This window comes from Marmota monax, unplaced genomic scaffold (assembly GCF_021218885.2).
Source record: "Marmota monax isolate L192 unplaced genomic scaffold, Marmota_monax_Labrador192_F-V1.1 WCK01_AAM20220418_F8-fsc00012, whole genome shotgun sequence".
Lineage (NCBI taxonomy): Eukaryota > Metazoa > Chordata > Mammalia > Rodentia > Sciuridae > Marmota > Marmota monax.
The window spans coordinates 31360785-31380012 of NW_026695227.1; the positions used below are offsets into that span (position 1 = coordinate 31360785).

The following is a 19228-nucleotide window of genomic DNA, read 5'->3' on the forward strand; positions in this document are numbered from 1 at the left end:
TAGAATGAAGAAGAAAAGTTTTTTAGAGTTTGAAGAGTGAGGCTAAAATCAGATTTACTACCAGTAAGAGAAATACAATTATATAAATATGTCCCAGTTGGTTTAGCCAATTTGTTTTCCAATTTAGATTACTGTTACTTTTGTTCAACTTTGAGTTCCCCTTAAAGAAATAAATAGTTGTTAGTTTTTTTTAATGTTTAATGCAGTGTTTTAAAACGTAGTAGTCAAGCGCTTTTGGTATTAATGGTTCTTTTTTTTATTTGTTTGGCAAAATAATTTTAAAACTAATATGAAATTTATCTGTAAAAAGATTCGAAGAAATTGGACCTTAATCTGTTATAAATATTATTTAAAAATACACTTTTGAGGTAAAATTTAATTTGTGCATACTTTTTGACTTTGAGTACAATACATAAATTTCATCACCTACAATAATTTGGTATTAACTTTTCCCCCTCTTGTTTTCTATTATCAGGAGAAAGCAGTTCAACAATTTCTACAGAAGACCTAAAAGAATGTCTAAAGAAACAATTAGAATTCTGTTTTTCACGGTACAGAATCAATTTTATTGATATTTTTCCTTTTTTTGAGTTATTTGGTTAGTATAATACCTATGAAATAGAGTAGAAGAATGTTGGTTCTCATTTATTTGTAGTACTGTATTTTGGTATCATTTGTGGTATATTTTTAATCTAAATTTAAAGATGTAATCTCCAGTTAGATATGCAAAGAATCTGTTATCAGTAGAAAGATAATGAAGTTTCTATTAGATACTTTTTCTATGAACATATTCAGTCTCAGGGTTCTCAAAAGTAGTTATCAAACAAAAATTAAAAATCAAATTAGGGCTGGGGTATAGCTCAGTGGTAGAGCACTTGCCTAGCAAGTGTGAGGCACCGCATGAAAAATAAATTTAAAAGATATTGTATCCATCTACAACTTAAAAAAGAATCGACAAATTAATGGAGAGGTAGGGGAAAATACTTCTTTGATTTTAGGAATTGACTCTTGTAACTTTTGAACATAGTTATTTTTAGCAAGGAGATAGCCAGAGGGATTATATACTATCAGTGTCTTCTGTTAAATACAGAGTCCATTTAGGCAATGTCTTATGTATCTAGATGCCTTGGCACACACCTGTAATCCCAGTGACTCAGGAAGCTGAGGCAGGAGGATCACAAGTTGCCAACTTGGGCAGCTTAGCAAGGCTGTCTCAAAATGAAAAATAAATGAGGCTGGGGGTTGTGGCTCAGGTAAAGTGCCCGTTTTTATGTATGTACGTATATGTATGCATGTATGTTTTTAGGTATGTATGTATGGTGCTGAGAATTGAACTCAGTGCCTCACACATGCCAGGCAAGTGCTCTACTACTGAGATTCCCATCATAACTTCTTTATACATAATGAACTCTTGAGCCATGTTTAATTAATTCTTTATCCTAAATAACTCCTTTATCTTATTATCCTCTTTTTTAAAAACAAAATATTTGTTTATTTTTATTTTTTAGTTGTAGGTGGACACAACAACTTTATGTGGTGTCGAGCGCTCTACCTCTGAGCCACAGCCCCAGACCTCTTATTATCCTCTTTACATTCTTGTATAGCTTGCAGGATGAAAGCAAGAGTCTCCTGACTTTTTTCTCTAATAGTTCTGCCTATGATATAATTCATTTTCTAGAACATACTTGTAATAGTTACTTTATTTTACCTATTGTTGCTGGGTACAATTTCATGGCTGTAATCCTAGCTACTAGGGAGGCTGAGGCAGGAAGATCAAGAGTTTGAGACCAACCTGCACAAATATCAAGACCCTATCTCAAAAAATATATATGTATATATATATTTTTTCTATAGACCACTTGTGGGTCTGCATCTGTTGTCTGAGTTTTTCTTTTTATCCTCCACCATAGTTTTTTGCCTTTTTGCATGTCTTACAAATGTTGATTGTATGCTGGGCATTACATATATAAGAAGTATGTAAGCTGTAAGTAACAATTTTCCAATCTAGACAAGAATTAAGCTTCTATTAGGCAGATAGAATGAAATATTGATTGCTTTAATCTAGTCAGGAATTGAACTGGATCAAATCTGAGCAGCCATTTTAATTAGACATAGTTCCTCCAGTTTCTCTTCATTAGGAACATCACTAATGTTTCAGAGATTTGAAGTTACCTCTTTATCTTCTTAACCCATACAACCTACATCTGGCAAATGCTTTGCTGGGGAGACTTGTTTCATGCAGGTTCTGTTTCCATTGGGACCACACAGATTTTACTTTTCCTTTTCAGCCTGGCTCACAATCTCTCATATTCCTTAGAACTCAGGAAACTCTGTTTTGGGAACTAATGTAATTTTTAATTCATAGTGTTAATCATGTGTCAATTATATACACTTCATAACTATACATAACTGCCTAAAGCTCTGCTGGCTTCTTTTTTGCTCAGTATAGTTCCTCTATGCAAATGCACTCCATAAGGTCTTTCTAATATTAGTTGTTTTTGTCTTTGAAGCTTCCACACCTCTCCTATTATCTTTCAAAACATAATTCTTGTAATTAATCCAAGCTTTTTTAGTGTTGGTAGTAGGAGCTCTTGCACATGATATAGTACATCATGTCTAAGACTGTGATGCTGTTCAGACCAGCCAGGTGGTTATCATTTGTAGCTCAGCAAGATTGCCATTAAAGCCAGGCATTGTGGCACACACCTGTAATTCCAGCAACTCAAGGCTGAGGCAGAAGGCCAACTGGGGCCAGCCTGGGGATGTGGCTTAGTGATTAAGCACCCCTAGGTTTAATCCCCAGCACTCCTCCGGCCCCACCCCCTACCCCTCCAAAAAAAAAAACAAAAAACAACTTGCCATTAATATATGTCAAATATTATTCATGAATAGGTAAGTCTGAGATGCTATATCAATTATTTTTATTTACTTCTGAAAAGGTATAGTAGTTTTTTGTTTGTTTGGTTGGTTGGTTATTTGGTGTGATTTTGTTTTTGGTGGTGCTAGGGATTAAACCCAGGGCCTTGTGCATGCGATGCAAGCACTCTGCCAACTGAGCTATATCCCCAGCCCCAAAGGTATTATTATTAAAGTTTAATAGCAAATTTTGACACATGATTTATATTATAATAGATCTGCCAAAAGACAGGGTAGGTTTAGGCTGCAGCCTTTTAGTTGTGCAAAAATTGTTTATGGTTATCTAATTTTCAAGTATATTCATTATTCTTGTTGATTAGGATGTTATTAATATGTTTCATTTATATGTGGTACTGAGAATCAAACCCAGTGCCTCACACATGCCAGGCAAGTGCACTACCACTGAGCCCCAGCCCAGCTACATCCTTTTATTTTTTGCTTTGATATAGTAGGGCCTCCCTAATTTGCTGAGGGTCTTACTAAATTGCTGAGGCTGGTCTTGAACTTGTAATCCTCTTGCTTCAGCCTCATGATTTGCTAGGATTACAAGCATGGGCCACTATAGCCAGCTGGACACAAGGTTTTTAAACACTGAACAAAGGAATATCATTCATGGAACCCATATTCTGGTGTGGGGACAGGAAACAATAAGCAATATAATTAAGTAGTTTATAGTAATATGTTTGAACATTGCTGTGGGAAAAAGTTTAAAAGTACGGTTTAAGCAAAGGAAAGAAATTCCAAAGTGCCTATGTGTTTGTTTTTTTTTTTTTTAAGAGAGAGAGAATTTTTTAATATTTATTTTTTAGTTTTCAGCGTACACAACATCTTTGTATGGGGTGCTGAGGATCGAATCCGGGCCGCATGCATGCCAGGCGAGCGCGCTACCGCTTGAGCCACATCCCCAGCCCCTCTATGTGGTTTTAAATATGGCAGTTAGGTCAGGCATCTGAGAAGGGAGCTTTTAAGCACAAACTTCTAGCAAATTTTGCTAGTCTGCTTCAAAGAATATTTGATATGAATAAAAAGACAGGAATTTAATTTATTTCAATTTGTTAAAAAAGATTGTATGTGTAAGATAGAAGTATTTGTATCTTTTTTAAAAATGTATCTTAGAAAACTATTTTCTTCATTTAAATATATATTTTAAGTTACAAAGGTTAAACATGCTAATAAATGCAGATTATACATTTAGAAACCTCCAGGTAGGCTCAATGGGGGCACATCTGTAATCCAGCTACTCAGGAGGCTGAGGCAGGAGGGTTTCAAGGTGAAGGCTATCCTGGCTACTTTGGTGATACCCTGTCTTGAAATATAATTAAAAAGGAGTGCCTGCCTAGCATGCCGAAGGCTGTAGGTTCATTCAATCCCCAGTACTGACTCTGTACCTAGAAAAATTCTCATATGCATATTCTAATATTGATGGTAAATTGTGTATAAAATGGAACTATGCTCTATCTAATACTTTGTAATATGCCTTTTAATATTAAGCATTTTTTATATAATTCAATAAAATCACTTGTCCAGAACTATGGGGCCAAGTATATTTAGGGATCCAGAAACTTTATGAAAGATTACCAATGTATATTATGTTGGTATCTTTGAACATGAACTTTTAAATGGATTTTTCAACGTTTACTATGTTAATTCTAATAGCATAATTTTGTTTCCCTAGACATAGTGACAAAAGTGAATAAGGTACATTTTTTTCCATAGATGCTTTTTAAAAATTGCTTGTTATATTGCTTTTGTTTATTCGTTTCAGAGAAAACTTGTCAAAGGATCTTTATTTGATATCTCAGATGGATAGTGATCAGTTCGTCCCAATTTGGACAATTGCCAACATGGAAGAGATAAAAAAATTGACCACAGATCCTGATCTAATTCTTGAAGTATTGAGATGTATGTAAATAATAACCTTTTAGCTTATTTTTAAAACTTAAGAAGTTAAATATTTTTTTTGGATTTTTTTTTATGATACAGGGAATTGTTTTAACTCATCTTACTGTTTATTTCTATTTTTTTCTAATAAAATATTTTACTGGCCGGGATGGTATATATGTGTATGTATACAGCTTCTATGTCAGTTGTATTTAGCAAGTGTAAACAATCAAATCTCATTTCATGGGCTACTAGAAAGCTTATTCCTAACACCTTGTAAAGCGATCTGTTTGAAACTTTTGAACCTACGTAAGGTGAATGTTTACATTATAGTCAGATAAACTCGACACATATCTACTACACACAATTGAAATGTCAGTTTTACAAGTTAATACTGTATATTTGCAACAAACTCATTTCTTTTGTCCTAAAGTGATTTTGTGACTTACACATGAGTTGTGACCTACAGTTTGACAAATACTTCTGAAATTTGGTAAAGAATTTATATTTCTTGGTTGAGGCTCTAAGAATTTTTAGTGGTGTTTATGTCTTATATTAATATTTGCTGTAACAGGTAGATTTTGTTAACAAACTACTTGACTGAATAAAGGCAGATCTTTACTTTTATGTGAAATGTGTTCAAAATATGCAAAAATTTAGTATAAAAAATGTAGTAAGAGTCTTATAGAAATAGAGGATTTCCATTCGTAGTAGGCTACCACCATTTATGAAATTTCTAATTGGTTTGTCTAGACATCATTTCTGAAAAAGACTCAGTCTTATCTACATAGAAGATTGGCAAATAGACCTATTCCTGTTTAGTTTAAAACTCAAGCATTTGAACTCTTAACTGGGTTGCAGTTTTGTTTTTGTTTTTAATTTTGTATACCTGTTCAGAGAAATGTGTGACATCTTCTGAAAGAGGTAGAAATAAAACTTTTGACAATGGGATTCCTCAAAACCAACATCTAAATGGGTTTTAGATCTTTATAGTAGAATATAAAAGTAAATATATTTAGATGAGGCCCTTAACTAATTAATTAATTAAAATCATAATTATAGGTGCTTCATGCTCTCCAAAGGTTTCTTTTTAGCGTCAACACAGTGCTAAGTTGAAGTATGTACTCTGTTTCTTTTGTTTGTTTTTTCTTGGGGCCTTACACATGCCAGACCCACATCCCCAACCCCCAAAGTACATACTCTGAATATTTAATGTTTTTTGCATATAAACCTCTGTTTTTTTTAAAAAAAAAATTTGTAACTTATGTTTGCTATATTAACCTAGCCTCTGCTAATGTATTCTATGGAAATTAAAATGCATGGTTTTTTAATGGTGTTATTAACATCACCACCTGTCACAAATGAGATCACTTTTTAAAATTTCAGCTTCTCCTATGGTACAAGTTGATGAGAAGGGTGAGAAGGTGAGACCAAGTCATAAACGTTGTATTGTCATTCTCAGAGAGATTCCTGAAACAACACCAGTAGAGGTAAATCATTCATTAATCATTTGTAAGTTAAATGTTCTTTAACTGTTTAAATTGGAGGAGGTACATAAGCAAAACATAAGACAGTGCCCTGTGTTAGTTACTGTCTATAGGATAAATATTAATTTGTTTTGATAATTCTGACATTAGAAAAACAGAGGGAGAAAAACATATAATTCTATGTTCTGGAAGGGTAGGCTAAGCAGTGAATCAAATTCTGAGTTTTTTGGTGTGGCTCAATTACAGTTAAAATATAAATGGGGATTTGGGTGCACTGGTACTCATCTGTGATCCCAGCAACTCTGGATACTGAGGCAGGACAACTGCAAGATCAAAGCCAGCCTCAGCAACTTAGTGAGTCCTAAGCAATGTAGTAAGATGAGACCCTTGTCTTTAAAAACAACAAAATGGACTGGGGATATGGCTCAGTGTCTAAGTGTCCCTAGTTTAATCCCTGGTACCAAAAAATAAATTAATAAATTATAAATGGGCTATTTTGAGAACTTATGGATTCATCTGGAAGAATGGATAAAAAGAATCTTGAATAAGTACTAATGATGTGAGATCAACTCTGTTGGTTAGCAAAATATAAAGCAAAGCTGTAGTCATAAAGGTGGTATGATACAGGTATAAGAATATAATGTTTGAGCTAGACGTAGTGGTGTATGCTGTATAATCCCAGCAACTCCAGAGGCTGAGGCAGGAGGATCACGAGTTCATGGCCATGCTAGACAATTTATAGCAAGACTCAAAAAATAAAAATGTTCCATCCCCACTACTCAAAAAAGATAATAATAAATAGAAAGGACTGGGATGTAACTCAGTGGTAAAATACCCTTGGGTTCAATCCCCAGTGCAGGGGAAAATGAGAAGCCAGGGGTTTTATAACTTGTTTTAAGATAAAGAACTGATTTGGGGGGGGGTAGTTGGACACAATACTTTTATTATTTTTTTTGTTTGTTTATTTTTATGTGGTGCTGAGGATCGAACCCAGCACCTCCCCGTGCTAGGCAAGCACTCTACTGCTGAGCCTCAACCCCAGGCCCCCCCCCCAAAAAAAAACTGATCTTTAAGTGGTTGAGTAACTTGTCCAAGGATAAATGGGCAGTTACATGAGAGAGTCTACATTTAAACTTGATCATCTGATTCAGAAGCCTGTGTTTCTTAACCACTGTGTTTATTTTAAGACTAAATCTAAAAAGTTGAGAATTGATCATTAACTTGTTTATTGTAATTTATTAGCTATGTTTAGAATTTTTAGTCCCTTGCCACATAGTAAATAATGATGCCTTAGTAGCTAATCTTTTTACCCAAAGTCATTCAGTATTCAGTATCTAGAATGAAGATTTCCTAAACAGAGAAAGAAGCAGAGAGAAATTAGAAAAGAAACTGTCACAAGATCTTTGAAACTTAGAGTAATGACCTGGTACATAAAATACTCTTTGTTAATTTTGTATTTATTTTAATTTTTATTCTGAATACATAAAGAGTTTACGTACATAATAAAACAAGGTGATAGTGAACAATATTACCAAAAAAGTAAAGGAAGTATAGATGATTAAAATAGCCAGATAAAATAAATGTAGGCAATGATCACTGAAATTTTTATTAAAATGAGTAGTCGAGGTAGTGACCCTTTAACGTTCCTGGCAAAATAAATTTTTGCTTACTCTAAGTCCAGACTTCCCCTCTTAATGCTTGCAAAAGTAAATCTGTGAACATAATTTACTGTGGAATGATGAAAGTGGAAAATGGGCATTTTATTAAAATCTTTTAAAATGAATTCATTAGACATTTTAAGGGAATAAGAAATATATATAGTATTGATGGTATTTTAAAAGTAAAGATCAGTAGTAAGTGGCAACCTAATAGTTTCATACAGATCTTCAGTGATATAATTTTGGGATTACATGGTGATTTTCTAAACTGAAGTTGATGATAATTTACCACTTTCACAAAAGTTATAGAACTTGATGGTTTTCCACTTTTTAAAATTTCAGACATTTGATGCAATGTCATTTATTTATTTTTTTTTTTTTTTTTTTTAAATATTTATTTATTTATTTATTTTAGTTCTCGGCGGACACAACATCTTTCTTTGTATGTGGTGCTGAGGATCGAACCCGGGCCGCACGCATGCCAGGTGAGCGCGCTACCGCTTGAGCCACATCCCCAGCCCTGCAATGTCATTTATCACAATGAGAACATTCTTTTTTAAATTCAGTGTCTTTGGGCTGGGGATGTGGCTCAAGTGGTAGCGCGCTCTCCTGGCATGCGTGCGGCCCAAGTTCGATCCTCAGCACCACATACAAAGAAAGATGTCGTGTCCGCTGAAAACTAAAAAATAAATATTAAAAATAAATAAATAAATAAATTCAGTGTCTTAAAAATTTGAAGTACATTGGTTAGGCTTCACTGTTGTCATCAATATTCCCGTCAGCTTTTATCTTAAAAAATTGCCTAGAGGCTGGGTTTGTGGCTCAGTGGTAGAGCGCTCACCTCGCACATGCAGGGCCCTGGGTCGTCAGCACCACATAAAAATAAATAAAGGTATTATGTCTAACTACAACTAAAAAATAAATATAAAAAAATTGATGCCTATTATGATGCTTTGATATTTTGTGGGTGCAGTTTAACCTGATCATATTCTCTTACTTGGAAATTTTTGGTGGTTATTACATTTCTCTTCATACTTGTAATAAGTAGGTTCAGTGGACTTCATTGGTAAAAATGGAGTTGGTAAAAATAACTTGAACATGGGTTGGTTTGGGGCTTAAGTCAGTGACTTTTGATGGTATTTTAATGCATATTCTTTCTTTTCCTTTAACTTTATGTATGTATGTATGTATGTATACTTTAAAAGTATGCATACTTTTTTACTTTCAGTTGTTTCTTTATATTAAGTATCTTTAAATGTTAACTGACCACTCTTGAGTTTTAGTGTAAATATCTTTTGTTTTCTATTTGTACTTGGGATTGAGGACCAAAAGATGTGAAGAAGTGCTCAACCTTACCAGAAAATCAAAAAGAAAAGTTGACTGTGATTTTTCTTTTTTAGGAAGTGAAAGCTTTGTTTAAAAGTGAAAACTGCCCCAAAGTGATAAGCTGTGAGTTTGCACATAATAGCAACTGGTATATCACTTTTCAGTCAGACACAGATGCACAACAGGTAAGGAGAAAACTTTTCTTGTTGTAGTCCTGGTTGTAAAAGAAGTCACAGTATATGTTAACTAAGAAAATGTACACTCAGTGACAGAGTGTTTGCCTAGTATGTGTGACGCCCTGGGTTTGATCTTCAACACCACATCAAAATACATAAAGTCATTGTGTCCATCTACAACTAAAACTTTTTTTAAAAATATTTTTTTAGTTGTAGATGGACACAGTGCCTTTATTTTATTTATTTATTTTTATGTGATACTGAGGATCAAACCCAGTACCTCACACATAATAGATGAGCACTGTACTGCTGAGCCACAACCCCAGCCCCTAAAAATATGTTTAAAAAAAAAAAAAGAAAAGAAGGAGCTGGGGTTGTGGCTCAGCAGTAGAGCACCTTCCTAGCACATGCGAGGCCCTGGGTTCGATAAAATAAATAAATAGATAGATAGATAAAGGTGTTGTGTCCAGCTACAATTGAAAAATATTTTTTTTTAAAAGAAAAAATATGTGCATACACTGGTGCTTTTATTTGTATTTATTTATGAGTGTGCCAGGGATTGAACTCAGGGTCACTCAACCACTGAGCTATATCCCCAGCCCTATTTTGTATTTTATTTAAAGATGGGGTTTTAGTTGCTTAGCCCCTTGCTTTTTTGCTGAGGCCGACTCTGAATTCCTGTTCTCCAGCCTCCTGAGCCACTAGAATTACAGGCATGCACCACCTCAGTGGCTTTACACGGGTGTTTTTAAAAACTTATGAGTGCCTTGGTCACCTTTTTACTCTTGCTTAACTGGTATCCTTTTTGGTCATCTTCATAAAGCTTCCTTAGTTTCCATTTAAGAACTGTTTGTTTCCTGTCAAATTAAAAAAAAAAAAAAGTAGTTGGTAGAGTGATTGCCTCACATGCACAAGGCCCTGGATTAAAAAAATAAATAGTATATTACGTTTATCAAAGTTACTGTGGAGATTGGGAGCTCTGTTCTCAATTGTTGGTATTTCTAGTAGATAGTAGGTAGACCTGTAATTTCTAAAATGTTGAAATTTGACTTTAATGTTTTACTCTTAGTTGTTAACATTTCCCTCTTAAAGCTAAGAGAAATAATATTCCTTTGAAACAAAAATATAGCTGTGTTTGCATTGTAAAGTTAACAAGATTTTTAATTGTCTTAGAAGATTATCTGAATAGTTTTTAAATTGCTATCTAGTGATATTTCTGTTTTGAATCTGATGTGTTTTGTCTGTGGTAATCTATACTAGATCTTCTTTTCTTTCTTTCTTTCTTTTTTTTTGGTAATGGGAATTGAACCTCAAGTTGAGCCACATCCCCAGCTTTTTTTTGAACTTTAGAGATAGGGTTTCTCTGAGTTGCTTAGGGCCTCACTAAGTTGCCAAGGCTGACTTTGTACTCAAGATCCTCCTGCCTCAGCCTCCCAAGCTGCTGGGATTACAGGCAAGCACCACCATGCCTGGCAATCCATACTTGGAACTGTAGCTGAGAAAGGCTTAGATTTTTTTTCTTTGTTTTTTCATTCTGTCACCTTCAGACTGTTGTTTTATTTGGAAACAATTGCTAATCCCAAAATGTTGATAGAATAAAAATAGCTTTAATGAAATGTCTAAATATTTATGAAAGTTCCTTTCTGCTTCATTAACAGGCTTTTAAATACTTAAGAGAAGAAGTTAAAACGTTTCAGGGCAAGCCAATCATGGTAAGAAACATTTGTAAATACAGTAGAGGAATGGTGTGAAACAGTTTTTGTTGTTGTTGTTGTCCTTTAAGAATTTTAAAAAACATGGAAATAATATTTTACAAAACCAATAGTAATTTAAAAGATATTTTTGGCTTGTATTATTTGATTCTTAGTTGATAGAACTTTAACAACAGGAATAAAAAACATTCTTAGTACTTTCACCCTCATCTCAATTGACTGCATTCCCACATTAACATTCAACAATTTGGGAACCTAGGAATTGTCATTGATGACACTTGATCGTGTCTTATCTATTCTTGGGTCCTATGAAATCTACCCTCAAACTTCTTTCCATCACTATTGCTATTGTTTGAACAATTGGAGTAGCTTCGTAACTGCTACACTTTACTGTTCTCTGCATTGCTACCTGTGCTACCCGTATTCATTTTACTAGTGCAAAAAGTGAGAATAACCTACCTGCTTTCATATAATTAGTATGTTATATTATTAAGAAGTATATGTCAGGCATGTTCTAAGAATTTATTTTAAGTATTTATTTTTTTTAGTTACAGGTGGACACAATATCTTTATTTTTTTATTTTATGTGGTGCTGAGGATCAAACCTAGTGCCTCACGCATGCTAGGCAAGCGCTTTACCTCTGAGCCATAACCCCAGCCCGCGTTCTAAGAATTTGACATATTTAATATCATCCTTATTGTATAGTAGGTCATGTTATTAGTTTTCATGTTACGAATAAGCTATTTGGTAGTTGTAATTATTTTCATTGCCTCTGATGCTCTCCTATTATTATCACCTTCTTTACTTTGAGACTATGAAAATGTTCTGAGTCTTTTAATAGCTTCAAGGTTTTGTATTTCAGATTTAGGTCTTAGGACTTAGTATTTACCAAGATCTAAATCTTAGTAGTATGAAATGGAAATCTAATTTCATTTCTTAACATAAATGAAAATACTATTGTCTCAACATGAAAGTGTTGACTGATTTATTCTTTTACAATGTGGTTAGTGCTAAATCTCTGAGATCTGTTTCAGGTTCTTTTTCCTGTTTTCTGCATCTCTACTTTCCTGAACCAATACTAATATTTTTTAATTGCCATAGTTGTGCAATATCCTTATTTCCATATATAAGTTCTTTTTCCTTTTTCTTATTTTTCAGGGTTATGTTGGCTATTCTGAAACCATTAATTTTCCATATGAATTTTGAAACATTTGTCCAGTGCCAATTTTCAAAAGTTATTTGAATTAATGAGAATATCATTAATTTATTGGTTAAGTTGAGGACAGTTGGCAGTTTCACCTTGTATTTATTCATTATTGTGAATAGTAGTACAGTATTCATTCTGGTCTGCTGTGTTTGTGTGTGTATGTGTGTGTGTTGCTAAGGATTGAACCAAGGGCATCATTCATCCAGGCAAACACTTTACCACTGAGCTACAGCTCCAGCCCTTCTTAAAAATTATGCTTTTGGGGTTGGGGTTATGGCTCAGTCATAGTGCACTTGCATATGTGAGGCACTGTTCGATTCTTAACACTTCATATAAATAATAAAATAAAGGTCTATCAACACCAAAAAATAATTTTTTAAAATTATGTTTTTGTTTGTCCTTGTCCCACCGGTGGGTGGAGATGGGGGGGTTATTTTTGGTATCTTAGGGTTTTCTTTTTATTTTGTTTAATGTTATAGTCTACGGCAACCTTGGTGAGCACCTTTATTGTATCTAATGGTTGGTGGGTCTTTTGGATTATGAACATGAGAAATGATGAAATCTGCAAATAACCTGTAGTTTGATTATTCCTTCACTTCCCGTTTCTTTTTTCTTTTGCTGAAATTTCAGGTATAGTAATAAAAATTTTTTCACTGTAGTGTTTTGTTTTTCCTCTCTACCATTTTGATTTTTTTTCATGTTTTTTTTTTTTTTTTTAGCTTCACATAGCAGTGTTCTTGCCAAGAAATTCACTTTAGTTTCCATCACCTCTTTTTGATTTGATTTGATTTTTTTTTTTCCCATGGTATAGATTGAGGCCAAATCCTTGAACATGAAGCAAGCGCTGTACCACTGAGCCACATCCCCTGCCTGCACATTAACATTTATGCCATCCATCCAAACCAAATGGCCTAATACCTGGAAAGAAAAATGCCAGAGCCAGAAATCCTATATGGTGCTCTCAGCTTAAATAAGTCAAACCATTTGTGTTACTGGAAATTGAATCATAAGGCCTTGGTACATGCTACGCTTGTTCTCTACAACTGAGCTAGACCCTCAGTCTGAACATGTAGAGGCTATATTCTAGAATTTCTATTTTAAAAAATTTTCATGTGTTTAGATTGCATTCTAACTTCAGCCAATTAACATAATTTTTTTATGGTTCCCCCCACCTCACCCCACTGCTGGGGATTGAATCCAGGGCCTTGGCACTCTACCAACTGTGCTATATCCCCAGCCTCCAATTTGTATGTTATTTATAAATACATTTATAATAGCTGGATTAAAATCTTTGCTGTTTTCAATGATGCCCTTGGTTCAATCCCTAGCAACACACACACACACGCCAAAAAAAAAAAAAAACACCCTAAACACACACACACACACACAACAGACCAGAATGAATACTGTACTACTATTCACAATAATGAATAAATATAAGGTGAAACTGCCAACTGTCCTCAACTTAACCAATAAATTAATGATATTCTCATTTCTTTTGGCAAGTTCCAACACCTTGGTGTGGCTTTTTGTTCCTAATCTAACCCTCTCACATCTTTTTATTTTTTATATATATATTGGGGGTATATATATTTTTAATTTAATTTAATAAAATTAAATTTTATTAAATTAATATATAATATATATTTAATATATATATTTTTAAAGTTGTAGATGGACACAATATCTTATTTTTAATGTGGTGCTGAGAATCGAACCCAATGTCTTCCACGAGAGGCAAGCACATTATCACTGAGCTACAACCCCAGTCCACCCTCTAACATCTATTAATTCTGTTGCAGAAATTGCCAAACTTTATTTCAGCAGCCTAATAATGAATATCACAGGTTTTATTAGCCACATACTTTTTTTATTAAGAGCGCCCAAAAGCAGTTTATCACTACATAGTCTGAATTTAAAATTTGCCATGTGTTAGAGCAATTTTTGTTGGTTTACCTAATTATTTAGGTACTGGAGATTGAACCTAGGAACACTAAACTAAATCCCAAGTCCTGCCTCCTTGTTTAAAAAATGTTTGAGATAGGGTCTCACTAAGTTGCTAAGGCTAGGCTCAAATTTGTGATCCTTCTGCTTTAGCCTTCCAAGTAGCTGTACACACATGCATCATCATGCTTGGCTTTTTAAGTAAACTTAATGCAGGAATTTCAAACATAAATGTGGACAACATAGTACAATAAACCACTATGTACCTATGACCCATTTTTTTTTCTGTTGTGGTAAAGTGCACATAACAAAATTATTTGGAAATAAATTCCACACTTAATTTCATCTATAAAGAAATTAATGGGCTGGGGATGTGGCTCAGGTGGTAGCGCACTCATCTGGCATGCGTGAGGCCCTGGGTTCGATCCTCAGCACCACATAAAAATAAAATAAAGATACTGTGCCCACCTAAAACTAAAGAAAAAAGACCTCCACTCTGTACTTAATTTCCTACTCTGAGATCTCAAAGTGCTTCATGCACAATGCTACCAATGCTTCACTTCTGAAGAACTGAAGCTTAAATGTGAATAATACACCTTCTTGTATGCTAATAAAATGGCTCAAATTAGAACCTTAAAAAAAATTTAACGTTAGTAGTTCTAAAGGATAGGGATTCTTTTTTTAAAAAAAACAGCCATATTTTAGATGCTTAGGCTATATCAATAAAACAATAAAGTATAACCCCCAAAATAGCCACAGTATCATCATCACTGATTTTTTGACTATTATCAGGTAATCCTCAGTGTTTGTATTTTCTTGATTTCCCTTGTCTTTTTCGCACACTGGGGATTGAACCCAGAACCTTGTACATGTAAGCAAATGCTCTACCATCCTTTTTTTTTTTTCTTTTATAAGAATGTTGGAGGCTGGGCTTGTAGCTCAGTGGGAGAGCGCTTGCCTAGTACGGGTGAGGCATTGGGTTTGACCCTCAACACACATAAAAATAAAACAAAAAAAATTTTTTAAACTATTCTTTAAAAATAAAGAATGTCTTATAGAATTTCTCTAGGGTATACTTTTTTCCCTTTATTTTCTAGCAGTAGGGACTGAACCCGGGGCTTCATGCATGCCAGGCAAATGCTCTGCTGGTATATGTTCATATCCTTATATTTTGCTAGTTACACTCCCTCTCCTACCCCATCTCTCTACCCCTCTCCCCCCTTCTCTTCCTCTCCCCTTCTCCCTCCCTTACCCCCTCTTTCTTCTTCTCCCTCTCTCCCCCTCCCCTGGCCTCCCCATGCTGAGGATTGAACCCAGGGCCTTGTGCATGAGGCAAACACTCTACCTGAACTATATCCCCAGCCCTCTTTCTATTTATAATCTGCATTTATAAATTTTAATAGACTGCTGGAACATTCCTCTTCCTCAGCAACCCCTTCATCGGACATTCTCCACCCATTTTGAATGCCTTGCTAAATGATTTCTTGAGTGTAGTTTAATGTGATTGTTATCCTCCTGTATTTCATGCAAATTGGTACCTTGATCAAGAATCTTGATCAGATTTGAGTTTGCTATCAGAATATCACAGAGAGGGAACTAAAACTAGCTGCTGGTGTCATTGACTTAGATTGTGCCTTTTACGTATTGCCTTCTTTTCTGTTTATTAGAGGCTTACCCTCATCTCCATTGTCCTGAGGTACGGCTCATGTGTGAAATGCATGCTAAATGGTTGTTGCTAGCCTTTATTACCAGTTTTTGTTTTTAATGATATGTTGGGGATGGAAATGTAGTTCAGTGGTAGAACACTTGCCTAGCATACACAAAGGACCTGGGTTCTATATCCTGTACTCCAAAAGAAAGGAAAAAAAGTGACCTTTCTTTTTTTTATTCTGAGTATTTAAAAATGTGTAATTATTTTTCACATTGAGTTTGGCCTCTCTGAGTTATCTCCCAAGTTCTTTTGTTTCAGCTCTGGTACTTTTCAGTAGTGTCCCTGCTTAGTAATATGACAAGGTGTTCCAGGCTTTTCTGTAATACCACTGCAAAGACCTGGAATCAGCATGTTTTCCAGTTCCCTGGATTCCTTTATGAGGAAATGATATTTTGTGTACCACTGGCTAGGCACAAGAAGCTTAGTGGCTTGCTGGTTTCAACTTTTGTATTGGGTAAATCTAAGGTACATGTGCTCTCTAGCCCTTTTTGAGAAAAAGTACATTGAGTTTGTGCTGAAGCTTTCCATTTAATTTCAGGCAATGTAGTTTATATTTCTTCAGTCTCATCAGTGTCTCATTTCTTTAGTGTGAAATCTTGGATGTCTGTGACACTAATATAATCACTGATTAAATCTATTCCATAATTGCACACAAAAACATCAGAATAACAGTATCAATAGCAATATAATGCTGAAAACAATTGAAGAGTGTTAATTATCTTGCCATATTTTGTGCCTATGATTTCTAAGGAACATACATACAATCAGCTGTTTATTTTATTATGGGCTAAATTCACTTAGCAATTCTTTGTTACATAACAAATTAGATATAACCTTTAGTTTCCTTTTTCTTGTAACTTATACAGATTAATTTTTGTTTTAAATCTAAGCACATGTGGGCTGGGTGAGGTTGTGGCTCAGTGGTAGAGCGCTCACCTAGCATGCCATGAGACCCTGGGTTCGATCCTCAGCACCACATAAAAACAAAATAATGTGTCTACCTAAAACTAAAAAAACACATACATAAATATTTTTTAAAAATCTGAGCACAGGGGCTGGGGATGTGGCTCAAGCGGTAGCGCGCTCGCCTGGCATGCGTGCGTCTCGGGTTCGATCCTCAGCTCCACATACAAACAGATGTTGTGTCCGCCGAAATCTAAAAAATAAATATTAAAAAACTCTTTCTCTCCCTCTCCCTCCCTCTCTCTCTCTCCCTCCCTCTCCCTCCCTCCCTCTCTCTCTCTCTCTCTGTCTTTAAAAAAAATAGATTTTATTTAAAAAAAATCTGAGCACATAAACACAGTATGTTAAATACTAATATTTGTATATCCAAGTGTCATATGCCCATCTTACAATAGCCTTACTACATAAACTTTTCTCCTCCTTACCTTTTCTTTTTCTCCCTTAATAGTATATTTTTGGAAATCACTCCAAAATAGTATTTAGAGAAGTACCTAAGTTTCATAGTTGATGAATATCATGTGCATACACCATGATTGATGGACTGTTGAATTGTTCCTGTATTTGTGTTGTGTTTTAGAGGAGGATTATTTTCTCTTTTTTTTTTTCTTTTCTTCTTTTTTTTAATATTTAAAGTTTTTTGGTTATAGATGGGCACAATGCCTTTATTTTTATTGACTTATTTATTTGATTTTTTTTTTTTTAGTTGTAGTTGGACATGATACCTTTATTTTATTTATTTATTTTTATAAGTAATTTGCTGAGGATTGAACCCAGTGCCTTGCACATGCTAGGCGAGTACTCTACCACTGAGCCCTAGCCCAAGGAGAATTTATCTTCATTTCCCATTCTGTTTATGATTACTGTTCTTAAATAGCTATGTGCATTTTTTCTTCCAGTTTTTTAAAGGTATAATTGACATTGTATCCATTTTTCAGGTACAATTTTATATCATAATAAGCATATGCATTATGAAATGAATAAATCAGTCTAATAACATCTGCCTTGTGTACTTATTTTTTGTGGTGAGACCATTAAATTTAATTTATGATTTTATAAAAATAATTTTATTTTTTTTTAATGTATGGGGGTTTCCTTTGTTGTTTTTATTTTGAGTTTTTGTTTGGTTTTTATGCTGGGGATCAAACCCAGGGTCTCACACATGCTAGGCAAGTTCTTTATCACAAAGCTACACCCCCAGGCTTATTTTTAACTTGTAAGGGCCTTTTTCAAACTGTTTTCCATAATGGCTCTACTAATTTAGGTTTCCACCAATAGTGTTCAAGAGTTCTTTCTCTACATCCACTTCAATACTGGTCTTATTGAGAACAGCCATTTTAACAGGTATATGGGGTTATATTGTGATTTTAATTTTCATTTCTCTGATCATTAGTGATTTTGAGCATTTTTTTCCTAGATGTTAATTATTTGTGTATTGTCATGGTAGGATTGAACATGGTTTCTCTTGCATGATAGTCAAGTGCTCCACCACTGAGATATATCCTCAGCCTTTATAAAGTCTTGAAATGTTCTAGACAGTTGACTAGACTGACCTTAAACTTGGAATCCTCCTGCGTTAACCTCTGTAGTTGCTCGGATTACAGGTGTACACCACTGTACCTAACCATATGTGTTATTTAATTTCATCTTATGAGCTAGGTTTAGCATCTGTTTCATATGTTTGCCTTTCATTTTTGTTACTGCTCATTTCTAACCCTAGTAGAGTTTTTGAGCTTTTTCATGCCTATTTTTACAATTTATGTATTATTAGAGATATTAGCACTCTTTGTGTTGTAATTAGTTTCACCATTCAGACTTTTCTATTTAACCTTGTTTATTCTATTTTTTTCCTGTGTACATATTTCTTGTTAATAAAGCTGTCAGTTTTCTTTTGTTCTACTGACTCTACAGTAAACAGAAATAGTGTAGTCAAATAATATGTGTTAAATGTAAATTTAATATATTTGTTAAAATATACACTTGAGTTTTATTATAATGTGCTCCTTTTGCTTCTAGGCAAGGATAAAAGCCATCAATACTTTTTTTGCTAAGAATGGTTATCGATTAATGGATTCTAGTATGTATAGTCAACCAATTCAAACTCAAGCACAGTATGCCTCACCAGTCTTTATGCAGCCTGTATATAATCCTCATCAACAATACTCAGTCTATAGTATTGTGCCTCAGTCTTGGTCTCCAAGTCCTGCACCTTACTTTGAAACGCCACTGGTAAGTGAGATACTTATAGG

The 19228-nt window shown here is 34.3% G+C and overlaps 1 protein-coding gene across 13 annotated transcripts in view; it reads left to right on the plus strand.

The window, feature by feature from the left end:
- Nucleotides 1–19228, plus strand: part of Larp4 (La ribonucleoprotein 4) — a 68235-nt gene that overhangs the window by 28474 nt on the left and 20533 nt on the right. For 12 of the 13 annotated variants that reach the window (XM_046435602.1, XM_058576440.1, XM_046435606.1 and 9 more), the window contains exons 4-9: nt 476–551; nt 4682–4818; nt 6184–6287; nt 9343–9453; nt 11103–11156; nt 18996–19208. In XM_046435602.1, the coding sequence (XP_046291558.1) occupies nt 476–551; nt 4682–4818; nt 6184–6287; nt 9343–9453; nt 11103–11156; nt 18996–19208 (695 nt within the window). The remainder of the gene's footprint in view (nt 1–475; nt 552–4681; nt 4819–6183; nt 6288–9342; nt 9454–11102; nt 11157–18995; nt 19209–19228) is intronic. The other variant, XM_058576445.1, reaches the window with a different exon arrangement.